This window comes from Enhydra lutris, unplaced genomic scaffold (assembly GCF_002288905.1).
Source record: "Enhydra lutris kenyoni isolate GAN:26980312 unplaced genomic scaffold, ASM228890v2 scaffoldscaffold27, whole genome shotgun sequence".
NCBI classification, from domain to species: domain Eukaryota; kingdom Metazoa; phylum Chordata; class Mammalia; order Carnivora; family Mustelidae; genus Enhydra; species Enhydra lutris.
The window spans coordinates 2,082,178-2,103,716 of record NW_019154111.1 but is presented as its reverse complement, the minus strand read 5'-3'; the positions used below and the strand labels follow the sequence as shown (position 1 = coordinate 2,103,716).

The following is a 21,539-nucleotide window of genomic DNA, read 5'->3' as shown; positions in this document are numbered from 1 at the left end:
TAGAGCCTAGGATTTCTTAGGTTCACATGCTCCCAACTCATAACTTGTCTCTTACTCTGATACATGTTACAGAAGTAAAGGACTGGCTATAATTCCATTGGCTACACAAATATATAACCTTTTTCTTGAATAAAGCTAAGAAACTTGTTTAAATCATTTCAATGATCTGAGTCTTAGTGCATGTTCTATAGGGTTAAGAGTAGAATTAGAGTTATCATGCTTAGCGAAATAAGTCAATCGGAGAAAGACAACTATCATATGATTTCCCTGATAAGAGGGAGAGGAGATGCAACATGGGGGGTTAAGGGGTTAGGAGAAGAGTAAATGAAACAAGATGGGATTGGGAGGGAGACAAACCATAAGTGACTCTTAATCTCACAAAACAAACTGAGGGTTGATGGGGGGAGGGGGGTTGGTGGGGGGGGTTATGGACATTGGGGAGGGTATGTGCTATGGTGAGTGCTGTGAAGTGTGTAAACCTGGCGATTCACAGACCTGTACCCCTGGGGATAAAAACATATTATATGTTTATAAAAAATAAAATTTAAAAAAATAAAAAAAAAAAGTAGAATTAGAACCTCTGAGGCCCTTTTCTGTCCTGCATCCGTGGCTCTTTGATAAACAGTGATGATTCCGCACCACTGGCCAAAAAAATCACCACCAGGGGGCGGTCGGGAGCACTGTCAGGATTACGCAAGCGGTGGTCCGTCCTCCCAGCCGCGGAGAAGGGCAGAAGGAAGAGCGGGATCCTGAGCGAGGCGCGGTAGGAGGCCAACACCTGACATGCTGCTGCTCCTGCTGCTCCTGGGGCCCAGTATGAACCGTGTTATCTGAGGAGTTGGGGCGTGTGTGTGTGCATTGGCTTGCGTGGAGTGGGGGCCGGAGACTGTGGATTTTTTTGTGCTGCCCACAATGAGGAGGGACGTGCTCGCTCCCTGGAGGTCCAAAGGGTAGGGTGAGGCGTCCCCAGTCAGGGCAGATGCGGGGTTACGGCCGGAGGGTATCTAGCAGGCAGATTTCACGGAGGAGCAGGGATCCCTGGGAGCTGGGCGGAAGGCAAGGGCGTGTGGCTGTGAGTTGGCCTCCCGGGGTGGCGTCCGAGGGTCCTCTGGCCTCGGTCACCGTCTTGACCTCTGTTTTGGCAGGCTCCGGGCTGGGTGCTCGGGTCTCCCAGGATCCAAGCACCGCGATCTGCAAGAGCGGCGCCTCCGTGCAGATCGAGTGCCGAGCCGTGGACTTGCAGGCCCAGACCGTGTTTTGGTACCGTCAGCTCCCGAAGCAGGGCCTCACGCTGATGGCGACTTCAAACCTGGGCTCCAGCACCACGCACGAGCCAGATTTCCCGAGGCCAAGTTTCCTATTAGCCATCCAAACCTCACATTTTTCTCTCTGACGGTGACGAGTGCGAGTCCTGCGGACAGCAGCCTCTACCTCTGCGGGGCCTAGTGGCACAGCGCTGGGCCCGGATCGGAGACCCAGACAAGAACCTGGAAACAGCCCCCTCGGCCCCACCTTACCCAACCCTTGGAGCCCCGTGGAGGGAGGTGTGGGGAGGGAAAAACCACAGACTGAGACATCTGTGTGTGTGTGTGAGAAAGAGAGAGAAAGAGAACACCTGAATACAGAGTGTGGAAGAGGTAGAGTGTTTGAAAACCAGCAAGATGGGAATGGAGGGGGCCCTAAGAAGTGGCAAATTGACATGAAAATATCATGATAAATGATAAATTCTAGTTTTTTTTTCCTGACTGCCCAACACACACACATAGGTCATGGGGAGAATTCCACAGGTTCCTAAGAAGTCATGTCCTTTAAGTCCCCCATATGCTTGGATATGCCCATTCTGCGTGTCATTTCTTACTTCACACGGGAGAGATCTGCAAAGGCTGTGAGTCCGCTGGAACTGTAATTCAGTGTTGCACAAACGTAATTTTCAGGACTAGCTTACAGGAGTCTCAACCCAGTTGCCATGGTACTTACCCTAACTCAGGCAGCCATGGTGAGTGTTGGCTTGGTGCCGTCACAACCTCCTACCCTGCAGAAGTTTTTCCATTCTAGAATATGGAAAGCCATCTGACTACTTCGGACTGACCAACAGTCAATTTAAAATACTCTCTAAAATCTGAGTGCCTCGACTCTCTGGTACTGTTTTTCAAAATCAATTAAGTTTCTTTTGTTTTCTCTAACAACAATGGATTCTGGCTAATTTAGGTGACTCTTGATCAAATATTCCCTTGAGAATTTGAAGCCCCTGATATTATGTATTTAATGATTATCCTCCTTTTAAGAAAAGGTATAAGAGAGGCGCCTAGGTGGCTCAGCGGGTTAAAGCGTCTGCCTTCGGCTCGGGTCATGATCCCACGAGCCCCGCATTGGGCTCTCTGCTCCGCGGGGAGCCTGCTCTACCTCTCTCTCTGCCTGCCTCTCTGCCTACTTTTGATCTCTGTCTGTCAAATAAATAAATAAAAATCTTTTTAAAAAATAATAATAATAAAAGAGAAGATATAAGAAAAAACATTGAGTATTATTCCTAAATACCTTATATCAAGATCCGTGTGTCCTTTTAACCAGAGATGTTATTTTCTCCTTATAACAAAATATAGGTCAAAAAATGTTTTACAAGATCCTTTGAAAGATCTCAATCCAAATTATTTTTTGAGGGAATGATTTGTAGTCCCATGAAAGAACAGAGTCATAAAATAAAACCACTTCAAATAACTAATGACATTATGATTAGATGCCATCTTTGTCATTTTTCCTTGCTCCAGAAATGTTCATGAAAACAATCAAAGTAACATCTACCTTTGAAGCAGATACTTGATTGTGAGTAAACCCTCTGGGTTCACTATCCTCAAAGAGGTGGAGGCAGAGATGGCTCAGGCTTTTGAAATATTCCCTCTTACAAGCAGAGGGCTGAAGCCAGGAGAAGCTCCAAGTGAACGTTACTATGTCTTCGGTAGAAGCTGAAAGGTCAGTAGAAAATCTCTTAGGCAGTTTTAAGTTTCTTAGTGGCATAAAACTTCCAATTCACTGTTTAAAAGGAAAGCAAACATTTTATTCTGATGTAGTCCCACTTGTTTATTTTCGTTTTTGTTATCAGTGCTTTATTGTTTCAGGTCTTTTTAAGTTTAAGTTTTGATTAATTCTAAGTTGAGTTTCATGAATGGCACAAGATGGCGTCCATTTTCATTCATTTGCATGTGGCTCTCCAGTTTTCCCAACACCATTTATTGGAGAGACTGGCCTTTCCCCTTGAGGCACCCTTCTGGAAGGTCAGTTAACCATGTATACCTGGGTTTATTTCTGGGTTCTCTATTCTGTTCCACTGGTCTATATGTCTGTTTTTATGCTGGTACCATACTCTTTAATTATTGTAGCTTTGTATGGAATTGGAGAAAGTATTTGCAAACCACATACCTGATAAGATGTTAATATCTAAGAATATGTAAGAAACTCGCACAACTCAATACCAAGTAGAAATAATAACCTAATTTAAAAATTACCAAAGGATTTGAATAAACATTTCATGGAAAGAAGACATGTAAATGGACAACAGTTATATGGAAATGTGCTTGAGACCACGCATCATCAGGAAATGCAAATCAAAACCAAAATAAGCTATCACTTCACAAGACTATTAGTAAAGAAACAAAAGATATATATTGGGGAGGATGCAAAGAAATCGGAACCCTTGTACCCAATGGGTGGTGTAGCTGCTATGGAAAACAATATGGAGGTTCCACAAAAAAATTTAAAAAAAAATAGAACTACCACCCAGCAATCCCACTTCTGGGTATATGTCTAAAAGAATTGAAACCGGGATCTTGAAGAGATATCTGCACTCCCCTGTTTGTTGCAGTATTATTCATAACAGCAAAAATATGGAAGCAACTCAAATGAACATCAGTAGGTAAATGAATAAAGAAAATGTGGTCTATACATATAATAGGACACTATTATAGGAAATCTTGCCATTTGCAACAACATGGATGAAGCCGGAAAACATGCTAAGTGAAATAAGCCAGTCAGAGAGACACAAATTAAACATGATCCCAGTTCCATGAAGTAGCCAAAGGAGTCAAAGTCATAGAAGCAGAAAGTAAAATGGTGAGTGCCAAGGTCTATGAGAAGAAGGAAATAGGGACTTGGACTGATATAAGGTTCAGTTATGCAAGATAAAGACTTGCTTGAGATCTGCCAAACATCAGAGTGGTAAAACGTGGTAGCCACAGTTAACAATACTGTACTGTGCACTTCAGATTTTGTTAAGAAGATAGGTCTCATGGGGCATCTGGGTGGCTTAGTGGGTTAAAGCCTCTGCCTTCGGCTCAGGTCATGATCCTGGGGTCCTGGGATCGAGTCCTGCATCGGGCTCTCTGCTCAGCAGGGAGCCTGCTTCCCTTCCTCTCTCTCTGGCTGCCTCTGCCTACCTGTGATCTCTGTCAAATAAATAAATAAAATCTTTAAAAAGAAAAAAAAAGAAGAAGATAGGTCTCATGTTAAGTGTCCCTGCCACAAAACCAAAACCAAAAACAAAAACAAAAAACAAAATGAAGGGACAGAAGAAAATTTTTGGAGGCGAGAAGTATGTCTATTAGTTTGACTGTGGTGTTGGTTTCATGGGTGTGTGCCTGTCCCCAAACTCATTAAACTCTATAACTCATTAAACTCTATACATCAAATATGTGCAGATTTCATCCATCAGTTGTATCTCAATAAAGCTGTTAAAAAATAAATAAAAAGAAAGTAAATCTGATACAGGAGGAAAAGGCCTCTAAAACATTATCTTGCATGTTAAAGGGAATTGGTTGCCTGGATGCCAGATGAGCTCAGAGGGAAGAGAAAAGAGACAACTGACCAGTTTAATGAGAACAGAAACCTTAGCCCTGTGTTCCTAAGCAACGGGAGCTCATACATCTTCTTTCTGAAAGATAGGCAAAAAAAAAAAAAAAAAAAAAAAAGCCTCAGCAACCACTACCTTTGGTCTCTAGGTCTCTGTTAAAGTTTCAAAGTCACGGGGGAAAATGGTCTCTGCCCTTGTATCCATCAGGCTACATGGATAGCCTGATGTAGTTCCACTTGTAGGGTATTGTGTGGGCCGGGTATGGTGTGGAGGCAGCTGCCTCTGTCTATGACACAGGGAGACCTAACAGAGAGCAGGTTCTTAGAGGAAGTCATGTTTAAGATGGCATCTTAAAGACGAACTGGAGTTAATTATGTGGGACTGGCAATAATGAACCAACAGGCATGGCCCAAAGATCCAGTGCAACATTTCTCAGGCAGGAAAGAAATTGGTGTGTTTAATGAAAGGGGTAGTTAATAAGGTGGCATGAGCAAAGAGGGAAGAAACTGGCGAGTACAAGGTGAGACCAGAGAGAACCGAAAAGTCAAGACATTCAGCATAACTGGAAGAATGAAAGAGCATATGATCCCTCAATGGGACATAGCAAGAGAAGAGCAGAGAATCTAGGAGAGAAATTTGAGAAGCACACTTGAACTTGAGAAGGCAAATTATACTGACACACCATCCAACAATATTAGGTTAATAACTGAGCAAATGTGTAACAAATACTAGTAGCAATTCTATGTGATGTGGAGTCACATACCACACTGAGAGCTGATTGTTTTCCCATCTGGCTCTGATACAAGGTGCCTGGCTACTCCTTCACAATGTGGGACTGGCAACCCCCACTCACCTCCAAGGCAGGGGATGGCAGTTATCAGAGGGCAGCTGGTGAATTTGCCCCTTTAACCATTAGGAGGTGATGTGGGTCTTTCTATAAAACACCTCTGGTGCAAAAGAGCAAGCGTAGACCCTCCTTGTTCTGGGAGGTGGTTACATACCCTGTGAGCTATTTAGCTGCTGGCTGGGAGAATGACTTGCAGATATCTCGGAATGCTGATAGACCCTTGAAATAGTGGGATCCAATAGTATTTACCACATACCCAGTTCCTATAGTTGTCCAAAGCACACATAATTGGTAAGTAAGCGAATAAATGCCATCATCATTTCTGTTCAATGTTGTGCTGAATCTCCAGCCAATGGAATAAGAAAAATAGAGTGAGAATGAGAAAGGAAGAGGAAAAGGTGGTTATCGACAGATGACGAGTTTAATGGAAGACTCAGAGGCAATCGATTGGGTGGCTCAGTTGGTTAAGTGTCTGACTCTCGATTTTTTTTTAATTTTCTTTTATTTTTTTATAAACATATAATGTATCATTAGCCCCAGGGGTACAGGTCTGTGAATCGCCAGGTTTACACACTTCACAGCACTCACCATGACTCTTGATTTTGACTCAGGTCATGATCTCATGGTCATAAGATCAAGTCCAGCATCAGGCTCCACACCCAGTGTGGAATCTGTTTAAGATTCTCTCTCTACCACCCCCTCACCCCACTCTCTCTCTTTGTCTCTCAAAGAAAAAAAGAAAGACCTAAAGGAATCTAAAGAATCATTGTATTAGTAATAATAAAATCTAATAAGTTTTCAGTTTTCTGAATTCAAAATAAGTATAAAAAATCAGTTTTTTCCACCTACTAGTGACAGTTAAAAGCTATATTTTTTTTAAGAGAGACCATTTATAAATAGTAATATAAGATGTAAAACAGTAGAGAACAAATCTATTAATAGCAACACCTTGGGGCACCTGGGTGGCTCAGTGGGTTAAAGCCTCTGCCTTCGGCTCAGGTAATGATCCCAGGGTCCTGGGATTGAGCCCACATCAGGCTCTCTGCTCTGCGGGGAGCCTGCTTCCCCCCCCCCCTGCCTGCCTCTCTGCCTACTTGTGATCTCTGTCTGTCAAATAAATAAATAAAATCTTTAAAAAAAATAGCAACACCTTAATACATTTTTTTTAAATTTTAAAAGTAGACAATGTAAAAATCTGAAATAAGTGGAGATACATACCATGAAAATGAATAAGTAAACCCAAAAGTAAGAGTATTCCTGTTTCTGCAATATCATCTGTGTATTCAATGCAGCACTAATTAAAATTGGCCTACAAATCATGCAATTATTTTATAACTTAAGGTAATAGAAAAGGCATAAATAAAGAGACAAATGGAAAATAATACTAACATTAAAAATAACCCCATGCATATAAGGTGCTTAATATATGACAGTGCATAAGGGAATGACGGAATATACAGTACGTTATTGCGCTCTAAGTGGTTATCCATAGAAGGAAAGGTGAATTGAAACCCTTCCTCACAGCATAAACAAAAATAAATTCTGCATGGATTAAACACTTCAAAGAAAAATTCTAAATGTTCATCGTTTTGGTAAATAACATGGGAGTGTATCTTTGTGAAATTATGCTATGGGGGCATATTTTATAAAAAATTTAAAAATGCATACCCAAGGGTGCCTGGGTGGCTCAGTGGGTTAAAGTTTCTGTCTTCGGCTCAGGTCATGATCTCAGGGTCCTGGATGGAGCCCTGCATCGGGCTCTCTGCTCAGCAGGGAGCTTGCTTCCCTGTCTCTCTCTCTGCCTGCCTCTCTGCCTACTTGTGATCTCTCTTTGTCAAATAAATAAATAAAAATATTTTTAAAAAATGCATATCCAAAATAAAAGAACAATGAACTCCACTAAATTCACAAATTCAACAACAAAAAGAAATCACAAAGAGACGAAAACACAAGCCACAGATTAAAGAGATATTAATGACACATGTTACTGACAAAAGGTTTGGTTTCTAGAATACACAAAGAACTGTTACAAATAAATAATAATTAGTCAAGCAAAAAGAAATATGGGCAAAGGACCATTTGTAGAAAACACTAGTAGACTCACAACATGAAAATTATGTTCACCCTCCTTAGCAATCAGAAAAATTCAAACCAAAACTGCAGTGAGATACATTTTAACCTGACAAAATTAAATGAATACTAACTATTCTTTGGGTCTTAGAGGTGGAGCATTTGAAAACACTCATGAAGTGCTGATGGGACAATTTATTTGGCTGAACTAATCTAGAAAGCATCTTGCCACATTATATAAAGTTGATATGGAGATCCTTAGGCTCAAACTTCTCAATCCCAGGTATAGAGGAAATCTTGCCCCTAGATATGCAGAAAATGTACAAGAAGGCAGTACCGTTTGTAGTAGCATTAAAAACCTAGGGGAAAAACACTGGCTCAAGAATGGATAAGCTTTAGTGAATAAATAGAATGAAAGGCTACATAGTAGTGAAAATGAATTATCTAAAGTCATATGCTTCAACATGAATTAATATCACAGACATAATGTTGCATGAAAAAAAAGAACGTTTCACAGAAAAAAAATGAACAAAACGATCCCCTTTAGATAAATTTCAAAGACATACAACATTAAATAACCTATGATTCATAGATTATACTTACGTACTACAACTATAATAAAAAGCTGGGGAATAAAAATAAAAACCTCAGGACAATTGATACTTGGAAAATGACATCTGAAAGAATAACACAGAGGCTTAAACTCTCCGTCATAACCCATCTCCTCAGCTGATTGCTTGGGGCAACAGTAGTCATTCTCTTGTTTCCCCAAATGCATTGTGCCTTTGTCATAAATAGTGAATTGTATAGTTCAGCAGTTTTTAAAATAAAGCAACTGCTCTGAGATTTTTTAAGTGTGGCAAAATGATGATTGATAAACACCAAGCCGTATGATTCGTGGCCTGAGATGGAAGGGAGAAGGGGAGAAGGCAGACTGATAAGTGAAAAAGCCAAGAGATGAATAAGGAAGTGTAAGTGACTTTATAAAAGACAGCAAAAGAGCAGCATCTGGGAAGAAGAAAACAAGAGCAGGTTGAAACTCCTGGTGGTTTACACCAACTCTCCCCGCCCTCCCACATTCTATGAAATGTTTTCTTCTCACACGCATAGTGACTATGAAAGCAATGTCAAGTGATCACGTCATGAGGAGGTTGCTGATGGGGACTGGGGAGCCTGACAGAAAAGGCCACTTGCCACCGCTTTTTCTCCTCCGGGCCAAGCATGTTCTTCAGACTTCTCTGCTGTATGGCCCTTTTTTCCTGGGGAGCAGGTAAGCTTTTGCTATGAACTTGCTGGATGCCAGTTTCACCACCGTCTCCTGTGACTGCATTATCAGGCTGCCTCCTGGACTTTTTCTCCAGTTTCTGTCTCTTCCCTTCACAGGCTCCCTGGACCCTAAGGTCACCCAGACTCCTGGACACCTGGTCAAAGGGAAAGGATAGAAAGCAAAGATGGATTGCGCCCCTATAAAAGGACATAGTTATGTTTTTTGGTATCATCGAAAGCTGGAAGAAGAGTTCAAGTTTTTGGTTTACTTACAGAATGATGATATTGTTGATAAAATAGAAGGGTTCGATAATCAATTTTCAGCTAAATGCCCCAAGGACTCACCCTGCACCCTGGAAATCAAGTCCACTGAACCAGGGGACTCAGCTCTGTATATGTGTGCCAGTAGCAAAGCCACAGTGCTGAATGTTAGATTTTCTTAGAACACAAACGCATCATGGATGAAGCTCAGGAAATACGTGGTGTGTTAGGGAGGTGGGAACTAACAGAATTGCAGTGCAGAGGAGCATAAACCAGAAAAGGGAGAATTTGTAGACAGCAACTTCAGGTGAGCAGAAAGGGATGTTTAAAACAGCTGATGGGGAAAGAAATCCAAGAAAGGGGAAGGAAGGTGTAAAGGAGGCTCAGGTTCCCCACTTTGCAAGATATCTAGCAAAGGAAAGAAGGAGAGATTGACCCAGGGTGTCTTTGTTCCCCATGAATCTGATGGATGTGTAACAATCTTTATGAAAATATGTAATGCTATGCTTTCACCTGGCAAAGCTGTACTTTTGGGAGTAAGGATAATGGGCAGGTCACCTGTTTTTCATGCAGACCCTGACCATCTGGGACAGCACATTTCTTTGAACCAGACCCAGAGACTTCCTAGGGTTTTGTGACTGCTTCTCATAGCTTCCCCTGCCCTAGAAACTTGGTGGGAAATTCAGCAACCCCCTCCCTCCAGAATACTACAGTCATGCAACTTTTAAAAGCAACTTTATTGGTACATAACATACAAGTTGATGGAAATAAGCCAAGAGTTAAGAATAACGAAAGGGAGTGTTTTCCCTGCAGCACATGAATTGAAATGGAGATAGGGCGTTGCAGCCTGCTGGTCTGGTGGGAGAACTCTTCTTGCTCCTCCCCTGGCCATTTCCTCTGGCTCTTGGTCCTGCAACCTAGGGTCATCCTTTGTCCTCATCCTCCTACCCGATCAGTTCAGTGTTCTTAGCTTTCAGTATCCAGATCAGCAATCTCTTTCTTTTGAATGGATTGTTTAGACTGCTTACTTTTAAGATAATTAAAATAACTAAATAATACTTAGTTATGATTAAATACATTTAATATGTAATATAGAATAATATTTAATATAATTAAATAACATAATTGAATAATATTTAGGCAAAAATGTCATGTTTGCTCTTGTTTCCTCTTTCTTCTCTTTACCATATTTCCTCTTTCCCCATCTGGGTAAATGTTTTTACTATTATCCTTTTTGTGCTTGTTTTGAAAATATATAAATCATCCCAGATGAAGAAATACCTCATTAGAGGCAGAATGGAAGAATACGGAATCTTTTGCAATATGGGAAAAGACGTTTAACAGTATAAACTTTTTCATTGTTTACTCCTTTGAGCTATCTCTGAAACAGGACACTGCTAAAAAATGCATGCACTGAGGATCTTGAATCCACTAGAATGGTCTAAATTCTGTCAACCAGAAGAGTGTATGTATATTACCATCCACTGGGATCTGAAGTGTCTCAGAATTCAAAACTCTTGCTATTGTAAGAGGTTATTTTTTAAGGTATGTGCTGTGTAGATCTTTTTGCTATTCCATTTTGGAGATGTTATTTCTGATTGCATGGTTTCTAACATTAAGTCTCACTCTTTCACACAAGAAAGTATATCTCCATCATGTTGCATCCCTGTCATTTTCTATTCCAATAATGCCCTCAAGATCACATATACACTGAGGGGCCTGGGAGGCTCAGTTGGTTAAGCATCAGACTCATGATCTTAGCTCAAGTCTTGATGTCAGGGTTGTGAGTTCAAGCTCTATGTTGGGCTCCATGCTGAGTATGGAGCCTATTTTAAAAAAAGAAGAAGAAAAAGATGTAAAAGAATCACATATACATCATGGTAATAAAGAGGAGGAGGAGGAAGGTAACTGATTTGAAGACAGCACATGGAAAGGAAGATTATAGAAATTGTATCACATTCACAGGAGTAGAATACAATATAGTACGTACCTACCTGTTATGGTCAAATTTAGGTCTGTAGATCAGTCTAAAGAAGGGGATTATGTCTTTCTTTCTTCCTTTCTCTCTTTTTTTTCTGTATTTCTTTTTTTTTTTTTTTAAATCAGAACACTTTTGACAAATCTGAGATTGCACATGTGGGCCAACTATTTCTGGGAATATATGAACTTCCTCCTACTTCCTTCCATGGATTCCAGCATAAAACATATTCTCTTTTATTTATTTATTTTTAAGATTTTTTTTTTATTTCTTTGACAAAGAGAGAGATCACAAGTAGGCAGAGAGGCAGGCGGGGTTGTGGGGGTGGTGGGAAGCAGGCTCCCCGCTGAGCAGAGAGCCCGATGTGGGGCTCAATCCCAGGACCCTGAGATCATGACCTGAGCTGAAGGCAGAGGCTTAACCCACTGAGCCACCCAGGCGCCCCGCATATTCTCTTTTAAAACAGTCGTTCTAACTTGTGACCCATGGACCTCCAAGGGGTGCATAGATAGAATTCAGGGAATCTGAATTTGAATGGGAAAAATATATCTTTATTTTCACTAATCTCTAACTAAAATATGTTCCTTAGTTCACAAGAGATACAGTGAATAAACCACAGCAGTATTAGCAGTACCTGTGACAAAGACAATTATAGGGTAGAAATCACAAATATGTGCATATATGACAGTTGATATGAAAGTCATAGGTATTTTCATGCCTCATTACATAGAATAGATATTTTCACTGTCATCACTACTCTGAATTCATGGTAGTTTTCAAAATCACTGGGATATATTTTATTTAATGAATTTTAAAGATTTCATATGTTACTATATTATACGTTAATATATCATAATATATATGATAATATATCATAAGTTTCTTTTGGAATATTTTGATAACTGCATTTCAAAATATTGTTTTCCTCTGTAATACAATGTATTCCATTTCATGGGTTTAAAACATCTTCTGAGAAAGTGTTCTTAGGGTACACTAGATCGCCGAAGGGGTCCATGTACCAAAAAGGTTAGGAGCCTTTGTGTGAGGAATATAATCCTTTGCAGATGTGATTGAGAAGCTGAAGCCTACACCCAGCCATTGGAAGCAACCTGCTGGCGAGCATTCTTCCTCTGAGTTCTGCTTATAGTTTTGTACATTGTGATGGTCCTAATTCTAAATCATTACATCATTGGCCTTCCCCTTCTCTCCCTTTCCCTCTCTCTCCTCTCCCTCCCTTTCTCTGACTCACACATGCATGCACGTGCGTGCGCGCGCACACACACACACACACACATCTTTCTCCCAAGAGGGGCAGCAATAGTTTCTAAGCCACCACATTCAAACCAAAAGTTTCATCATCAAAGTGTCTTTTATTACAGATGACCTAAGAACATAAAAATAAAGCAAACATTTATCTATCAAAATAACAGCATTTTTTAAAATCCAAAACTCAAGAAGAAACTGTGCTATGCAATGAATTTACACTCATTGGATAAATTTCAACTCAATATGGGAAAATTACATGTTAGTTAGCTAGCACAATTCTGTGTCAGTAAAGATCTGATTTTCTTTGACATATTAACTCCATAAATGCCAAGGATTAGAATACCAGGTCCAGAAAATAATAATAGCAAACAGAAATATGGTACTTACTCTGTGTGAACAACAGTTCTAAATTCCTTTTTCATATAAAGTTCACAACTTTTGAAGTAGATACTCATACCCATTTTACCAATGAGAAAGTCAAGTCAAAGAGAAGTTAAGAGACTTGCCCACATTTAGGTAGCTGCTACATGTCAGGACCAGGGCTCAAGCCCAGACTTTAATCCACCGCCACGGGGGGAGGGCGGACTTAGGACCCTTTGCTGTTGCTGAAATCACTCGAGGAGGCCCTGCTCCCTCTGTACTATATCATTTATAATAAACACGGAAGATTGAGAATTGACTCTATTTTATAACAACAAAACATATGAACATGTTCCTGTATTCGAAACAGTATTGGTAGGAACAGAGCAATTGATGGAAAGAAATAGACTCTGAAAATTGTAGGCAATTCTTTTCCTCACTCTCATCACAGCAAGTGCCCAAGCTACAGAGCATACTGAGTGTGACTCTGACCAGGAAACGGGGAATCTGGTCTTCTCACCGTGGGGAACTTGTCCAATTAGAAGGGATATAAAGAGTTGTGTACATAGGAGAGAAGACAGGTGACATGATCTCTCCGAGGCTTAGTATCCCCACCTGCAAAATGAGCTGTGACAGTCATCTTATAGCTGCGACAACGTCCACAGACTGAGGCAGGGGGAGCCCTACATCCTATTCCCTTCCCTTGGCCTGTCTCAGAGTCTGTGTCTAGACCTTCACAAAAGCTCTGTCTCTGCCATGAGCAGCTGGGCCCTCTGCTATGTGGCTCTTTGTCTCCTGGGAACAGGTGAGTCCAACACCCAGTCAGTAAATTCCTGTCCTGGGTGTGCAGACCCTCACTCTGATAACTTCTTACAACAGCATTGGGCTGCCTTCTGGATGTTATCCCCAGCCTTTTTATCCTTTCCCCCTCCGGACCCACGCACGCTGAAATCTACCAGATGCCCGCATTCCTGCTCACTAGGGCTGGTCAGGCCGTGACTCTAGAGTGTAAACAGAACTTGAAGTACAATGCCGTGTACTGGTATGGGCAGGACCCACGGCAAAGTCTGAGGCTGATTTACTACTTAACTGTTGAGAAAGACGTTCAGAGAGGAGACATAACTGAAGGCTACAATGTTTCCTGAGAGGAGAAGGGGCAGTTTCCTCTCACTATGAACTTGGCCCACACCAACCAGACAGGCGTGTACCTCTGTTCTGGTAGCGCTCCACAGTGGAGCACAGCCACTCACCACCTGCACACAAACCCACTCTAGTCCTTCGACCCCCGCCCCCACTCCTCTGTTCTCATCTTTTTTAAATGCACCTCTGGTAAGTACCCTTCCCTGCACTCTTCGGATTCTTTTTTTTTTTTAAGATTTTATTTATTTATTTGTCAGAAAGAGAGAGAGAGAAAGCACACAAGCAGGCAGAGAGGCAGGCAGAGACAGAGAGAGAGGCAGGATCCCCGCTGAGCAAGGATCCCGATGTGGGATTCGATCCCAGAACCCTGGGATCATGACCTGAGCCGAAGGCAGCAGCTTAACCCACTGAGCCACCCAGGCGTCCCCACTCTTCGGATTCTTAATAAAGCACTAGGAGAGCAGACCTAGGGAATACACTGTGCTACTTGCGTTTCCATTCTTTTAATCCTTTTATATTTATCTGTATCTTTTTTTTTAAGATGTTACTGTGTCCTGTCGCCTTTCCTAATGCAAAGTATATAAAACTGAATAGAAACATATCCTTTCTCCAAGAAGCTAACAGTCTAGTAAGAGAGTCATTAGAAGAGAGTAGGATAGAATAGGAGGGGGAGCTCCGGGGTCAGGAGATCTGGAGAAAAAAACATGAGATTTCAAAGACTCTGGAGTTATTTGTTCAAGTGCTCATTTTATTGGTGTGTTATCAAATTATTGCATATATATTTGATATCAGTGTTTTAATGTGGAGAAAACCACCTCATTGAATAATTGGATGAGGAAGGAGAAACCTATGGAGAGATACACACTAAGCTGTTGAAATGACTTCCCTGGAATGGGGGTGGGAGGAAGGAAGAAGAAAGTAAGCAAAAATAGATCACCAAAAAAGAAGCGTACTACTTAAAATAAAGGTTGATTGGAAAATCAGAAAAGAAAAGGAGAGGCTAACTAGTTAAACCATACCAGAATTGCCAAGAAGGTGAAATATTCCGTAAAGCAGTGGCTAGCCTGAGAATCATAAAAACAACCATAACAAAAAGGATCTGTATTATTTGAAAAGATAATTAGATAATCATCCAAAGCAATGCCCAGTCCTGAGTTAGAAACTGAATCCATGTTAAAGGATCTTTTTCAAACAGCTGCTAAACTTGGAATAAAAACTGGGTAGTATAAAATGAAAAATGCAATGATAGGAAAAGACATGAAAATTGTATTAAGTTAGTAAGTTATAAAACAGCATTTTACAGAATGAGATAGTTTTCATCAAAGAAGATGTGTCTATGTACACATATACACAGAGAGGGTGAAAGGAGAGGTCTGGAAAGAATGCCACCGAGGTGTTAACAGGCCTCATCTTTGGCAGTCATGCGGTATTTTATCTTTTATTGCACAACTTCCTAAAAAATAAGTATTGTTTCTGTTGGTAAAACTAGATAGAAAATGTTTTTAAAATGAATATTTCTAAATAAATAAAATACAAAGTATCTGTATTTACTGAGCTGGGATAAAAACTTTCTTTCTGATGCCAGAGGTGTTTTTGGAAAGTGAAGCAGTTACATGATGATTATGAGTCTGCAAAGTGATCACATCACAGTTGCTGATGGGGATCTGGGGAAGCCTCATCCTTTTGCTGTTTTGATGCCACCATGGGCGCAGGGCTCCTCTGCTCTGTAGTCCTTTGTCTCCTGAGAGCCAGTGAGTTCTGAGCACAAAAGTGATTAAGTTTTAGCATGTAGGTGAGGTTCAGTGGGTTTGAGTCTGGAGCCGATGGCCAAGAAAGATTTCTTGAGACATTTTTGGTGCAAAATGGTGGTTTATTAAAGCACGGGGACTGGGGCACCGGGGTGGCTCAGTGGGTTAAAGCCTCTGCCTTCGGCTCAGGTCATGATCTCAGGGTCCTGGGATAGAGCCCCGCATCTGGCTCTCTGCTCAGCAGGGAGCCTGCTTCTCTCTCTCTCTCTCTGCCTACTTGTGATCTCTGTCTGTCAAATAAATAAATAAAATCTTAAAAAAAAAAAAAAAAACACGGGGACAGGACCCCTGAGCAGTAAAGAGCTGCTGTCTGAGGTCGTGAGGGGTGGCAGGTAATGTACGATGGGGTTGGGGGAGGTAAAGAAAAAGGGAGGTTTCGATAGAACTTTCTATGATAAAGAGGTCCTACAAGATACCTGAGGCCTTGTGGCCTTGCCACTGTCAGGTTAAGGTTGTTTTTCCCCTCTTGCAAGGTATTTAACAGAAGATGGGAGATTCCTGGAAGAATGTCACACAAGTCCCATCCTGGAGTGGGGGGAGAGGGAAGGTTGCAGGATGTCCGCTTTTGCTTGTTCCTCAGCCAGCCTTCTGTTCCTTCATCAAAAGAAAAATCCTGTTTGAGGTTTGTCCACTCCCAGTCCCAAGCTCTTCTGTTATCAGGGTTCCTCCTGGGCTTTACCAACAGCTTCTGTGTCCTCTTATAGGTTCTACTGATGCCAAAGTCACGCAGACTCCAGGACATCTGGTCAAAGGCAAAGGCCGGAAGGCAAGGATGGATGGCATCCCGGAAAAGGGACATACTTTTGTTTACTGGTATCAAGACCCAGAAAAAAGAGTGGCAGTTTTTTATTTATTTTCAGAACGATCAAGTTCTTGATCAAATCAACTCACTCAAGGAGCGATTCTCAGCTAAATGGCCCCCAAACTCACCCTGCAGTCTGGAAATTCAGTCCTCTGAACCAGAAGACTTGGCGTTAACTTCTGTGCCAGTTGCTAATCCACGGCGCTGAAGAGGGGGTTCCTCTTGGTGGACCCAACGCAGACAGCAGGGGGTGTGTTCCGTTGGAACGAAGTGCAAGTTAACTGGAGGTAGCTTAAGTTACGGTGGATTGAACACCAGGCTACAGGCTGTTCAGCCCCCATGAAGGAGTGAAACACCACTTCTCCAGGGTATGGAATGACTACCTCTCCAGTTTTCATTTTATTCTTATTTTGTCCACTTTTGTGTTTTTCTCTCCCAGTGTTTTTTTTCTTCCTCTTTTCTTCCAGTCCTCATGGTGATGGCAAGACAGTAACTAAAGGTCACGGATTCAGCTGCCATAATTTCACCACACTGATAAGGACCAGCTCAGCTCTTTCTAAACCTGGGGTTAAATCCAAGAGAAATAGTAGCCTCTTCATGACCCAGCCATGAGCCTTTTCCTAGAGAATTCAACCCTTACCATGTATGTCTGCACATAGGTATTTCAAATCATATAATTTTACTTTATCATGCATGCAATTCCTTCTAGATTTTCCCACGTAGCTCAAGTGAGTGAAATGCTTCATTTTTCGGTATGTGTCTATAGTCTGTCATTTCTAAGTGACACACAGTGCTCCATGTCTGGTTCTCCAGAAATAAACCCAATTTTCCTCCAATTTCATACCAGCTCTGAGTATGCTTGTACATATCCCTTTCTGGACCTGTATAATGATTTTATAGGATTGTACGCCCAGAATCATGACTGCTGAGACATGGAGTACCATTTGTATATGTTCTTTTACGTATCTAGATACCACCAGTGGGCTCCTCAGAATTGCTGTATGAGTCTCAAATCTCACTTAAAAGTGCATAAAGCGGGGCGCCTGGGTGGCTCAGTGGGTTAAGCCACTGCCTTCGGCTCAGGTCATGATCCCAGGTCCTGGGTTCAAGCCTCTCATCGGGCTTTCTGCTCAGCAGGGAGCCTTCTTCCTCCTCTCTCTCTGCCTGCCTCTCTGCCTGCTTGTGATTTCTCTCTGTCAAATAAATAAATAAAATCTTTAAAAAAAAAAAAAGTGCATAAAGCTTCTCACGTCCCCTTAACCTCTTATGGTGTCAATCCAGTTTCCAGATTGTTGCCAGTCTAGAAGTGTAAAGAGATTCCAATCTCTACCATGCCATTTCTCCTAGATCACCATCAGTGTTTACCCTAATGATGCAGATGACAATTTAAGAAAAATAAATAAAATAAAAATAAAATAAAATAAAATAAAAATAAATAAAACCAATGATTTAATAGGAGGAGAGAGAGTTTACTTTATACTCCTATACTATCTATCTATAGATATCTATCTATCTATCTATCTATACTATACTATCAGCGGCAACAATCTAGAAAGCTGGAAAATGGTTTCTCCTTCCCTCCCTCTACCATTTGCATTTTTTTTTTTCTGATTGCTAAGGTTTAAGTATTTCTTCATTAGATGTTGGTCCTGGATTTCTGTTCTCAAAATGGTCTATTTGTATCCTTAGGCCATTTCTCTAGTAAGAGTTCTGCATTCTTCTCAATGATTTGTAAGAATTTCTAATATATACTACTAGAGATCCATCCCTTTTTTATTTTAGAATAAAATTGAAATACCACCTTCGTATATGGTGCATCCCCACCCCAAACTTCAAAGAACCAGTAGATATGGAGAGAAACAAGTGGTCTCTTCTGGACAGGTGCCTGTTACATCCATTACATGAATGACATCTCTATTTTCTCAGTCCTGGTCCCCTGGACGTCCAGAGTGCTGTCCTCTGCATTATTACTCGTATCCTTATGTATCGCAGAAACATTTCCAACCACTGCTATGCCCCCAGACTACTTATCACCCATCAACCACCTCCTTTCATCCAGAAATGCTGAGAAAATTTTTCACTCCATTCAACTGTGCTTTTGATCCCTGGAGTAAACCAAATTAATTTTCTCCCTCTTTTTTTCTTTTTGTTTTTCCTAACTGGATTCTGCTGGCTGGTTACAGGATGGAGCAGTAAAAATCCACACATTTTTCTTGAAGACTTACTGTTTGCCCTCTTATTTTCTATTTTAGGCCAAATGCCATCTAGCAAATCACCGATTTAATTCAGCTCTTGATATGACAGCTGATTCATATTAATTCTACCATTTTAATTCACTGAGACATAAAAGGATTGGAAAATTTTTCATTGCATTACATGGCATTTTAGTCTCTGGGGAAAAAGAAAAGAGTAAAAAGAGAGCCATGAAAAACATATTTCAAGGAATGTGTGTAGTTATGGCAAATAGATTTTTTTTACAAAAAAATATGAGAATGCTACATGCTATGTAGGGAGAGATTATTCATTGGACAAATTAAAACAAATTCCTGAGGAATAATTTGGGGAAACAAATTTTAAAAGATACTCAGAAAACTATCAATACTTACTATAAAGATGGAGATGCTAACTTAAGAAAAGAATCAAACCAATAATTTAACAGGGAATGAGAAGATATGAGTAGAAAAAAATTCATGTAAATTTGGAAAAAAATAATACTTGTGAAAAAGTGTTTAAGAACAGTTAAAAAATGAATTATGTTATCCAGTTTGATAAAGAGCCCTGTCAGAAGGTTACTCTTTTTTTTTTTTTTTTAAAGATTTTGTTTATTTATTTGTCAGAGAGAGAGAGAGAGCAAGCACAGGCAGACAGAGTGGCAGGCAGAGGCAGAGGGAGAAGCAGGCTCCCTGCCGAGCAAAGAGCCCGATGCGGGACTCGATCCCAGGACGCTGGGATCATGACCCGAGCCGAAGGCAGCTGCTCAACCAACTGAGCCACCCAGGCGTCCCGAGAAGGTTACTCTTATAAACTACTTATGATAGTGTCAGCTTGACAATGAGGATTAGAACCTTAAAAGTCCAATAAAGATCATCATAATTATATAATTATAATAAGCATAATAGGAATTTGGAGGCACCTGGGTGGCTCAGTCGGTTAAGCGTCTGCCTTTGTCTCAGGTCATGAACTGGGGGTCCTGAGATCAAGCCCCAAATCGGGCTCCCTGCTCAGGAAGTCTGCTGCTTCATCTACCCTTCACCCTGCTTGTGCTCTCTCCCCGCTCTCTCTCTCAAATAAATAAAATCTTTTTTAAAAAATAACAGGCATTTGGCTTCAAGTCAAATGGAAGTTGTTATCGTATTTGCCTACATGTATAAGCCATTGTTAAGTCTGATAGAAGTTTTTAAGGCAGCAGTTCTCAGGCATTAGACAGCAGGCAGTAGAGGGTTGAGGAAAGGGGCTTCACGTTTGCTCCAGGTCCCTTCCTTAGAACTGCTTCTGGACTGTAGCAAGGGAGTCTTGCACAGAGCAAGTAGCTTTGATGCGGCAGGAAGAGAGCAGAGGTCAGGGCTGTGCAAGTGGCTGCTGTTTGTAGGGGAAGTTTCTGGAGAGAAGGAAACTGTGCAGAAAATTGCTCCCAATATGGCACGGGGGTCAAACACTGAACAGCAGACACATACAGAGCCTCCTGAAGACTGACAGCAGGAATGGGCATTCTGGTGGCCACACAGTCCTGAAGAACATATGAATCCTGACCAGCCAGAGTGGAGAGAGGTTGCTGAAACCCCTGGGAAAATACACTTGGCACCCCAAGGCAGGGGTGGGGGGAGGGGGGATCACACCTCAGTCCTAGAATTAGAGCCACTCTACAAGTGCCCTACCAAAATTCCACAAGCTTCCAAGGGATCTGGCTGATCAACCAGTAAGTTAACTGTCTTTTAGAGAAAACTATCACAGCATTCTATAAATAAAAGCAGGAAGAAAGAAAGAAAGAAAGAAAGAAGAAAAGAAAGAAAAAGGAAGGAAGGGAGGGATGGATTCACAAAGGGAAATTTAAAAAAATATATTAAAAATGGAAAGATTTATCATGTTTATGGATTGGAAATTTCAAGGCATTAAGATAGCAGTTTTCTTGACAAATAATGTTGGAATAAATAGAAAATCATGTGAAAAGAAACATATTTTACTGATTACCTCATACTGTAAACAAAAGTCAATTTGAGATGGGTCATAGACCTAAGTATAAAAGCTATAATTACAACTCTTCTAGAAGAAAACAGGAAAACATCTTTGTGAGTTCTTCTTATGACACAGAAAGCACTAACCAGTACTAGAACTCTTGTGTGCCTGAGGACATGCATTACACAGATCAATGACTCACAAATGAGATGACAGCTTTGTGTTGCTGGGATCGCATCCATGAACACACAGCACACAGGCAAAACCAGGGTTTGGGGGGAGACTGGGCAGTCTGTGTTCTGCCTGTGGTGGGGGATGCATCAGAGGAATGGGTTGTAAACAAGATTTGGGAAAAATAAAATAAGACAAAATCAGAGAGGGAGACAAACCATAAGAGACTTCCCTCCAGGAAATAAACTGAGGATTGGTGGAGGGGAGGGGGGGTAGGAAGATGGGGTAACTGAGTGATGGGCATTAAGGACGACATGTGATGTAATGAGCAATGAGTTCTTATATGCAACTTACGGATCACTAAACTCTACCTCTGAAACTAATAATACACTATATGGCAATCTATTGAATTTAAGTAAAATAAAATTTAAAAAGAAGATTTGAGTGATAAGGCACAAGCCATCCCAGAGGAGGGGGAATACTGGTCCATGCCATCAAGGACCCTCTGGGTTGTCCAGAATTGGAGTGTCTCTCTCAATTCCATGCCCATCCAACTA

General features: G+C 41.2%; 1 gene segment (V, D, J or C); it reads left to right on the top strand.

The window, feature by feature from the left end:
- The first annotated feature begins 783 nt into the window (after positions 1 to 783).
- The window catches only part of LOC111151950, an 83,723-nt gene continuing 62,967 nt past the window's right edge, over positions 784 to 21,539 (top strand). The window contains 3 exon segments of the C gene segment in view: positions 784 to 814; positions 1,146 to 1,440; positions 16,152 to 16,171. Coding sequence covers positions 784 to 814; positions 1,146 to 1,440; positions 16,152 to 16,171 — 346 coding nt within the window.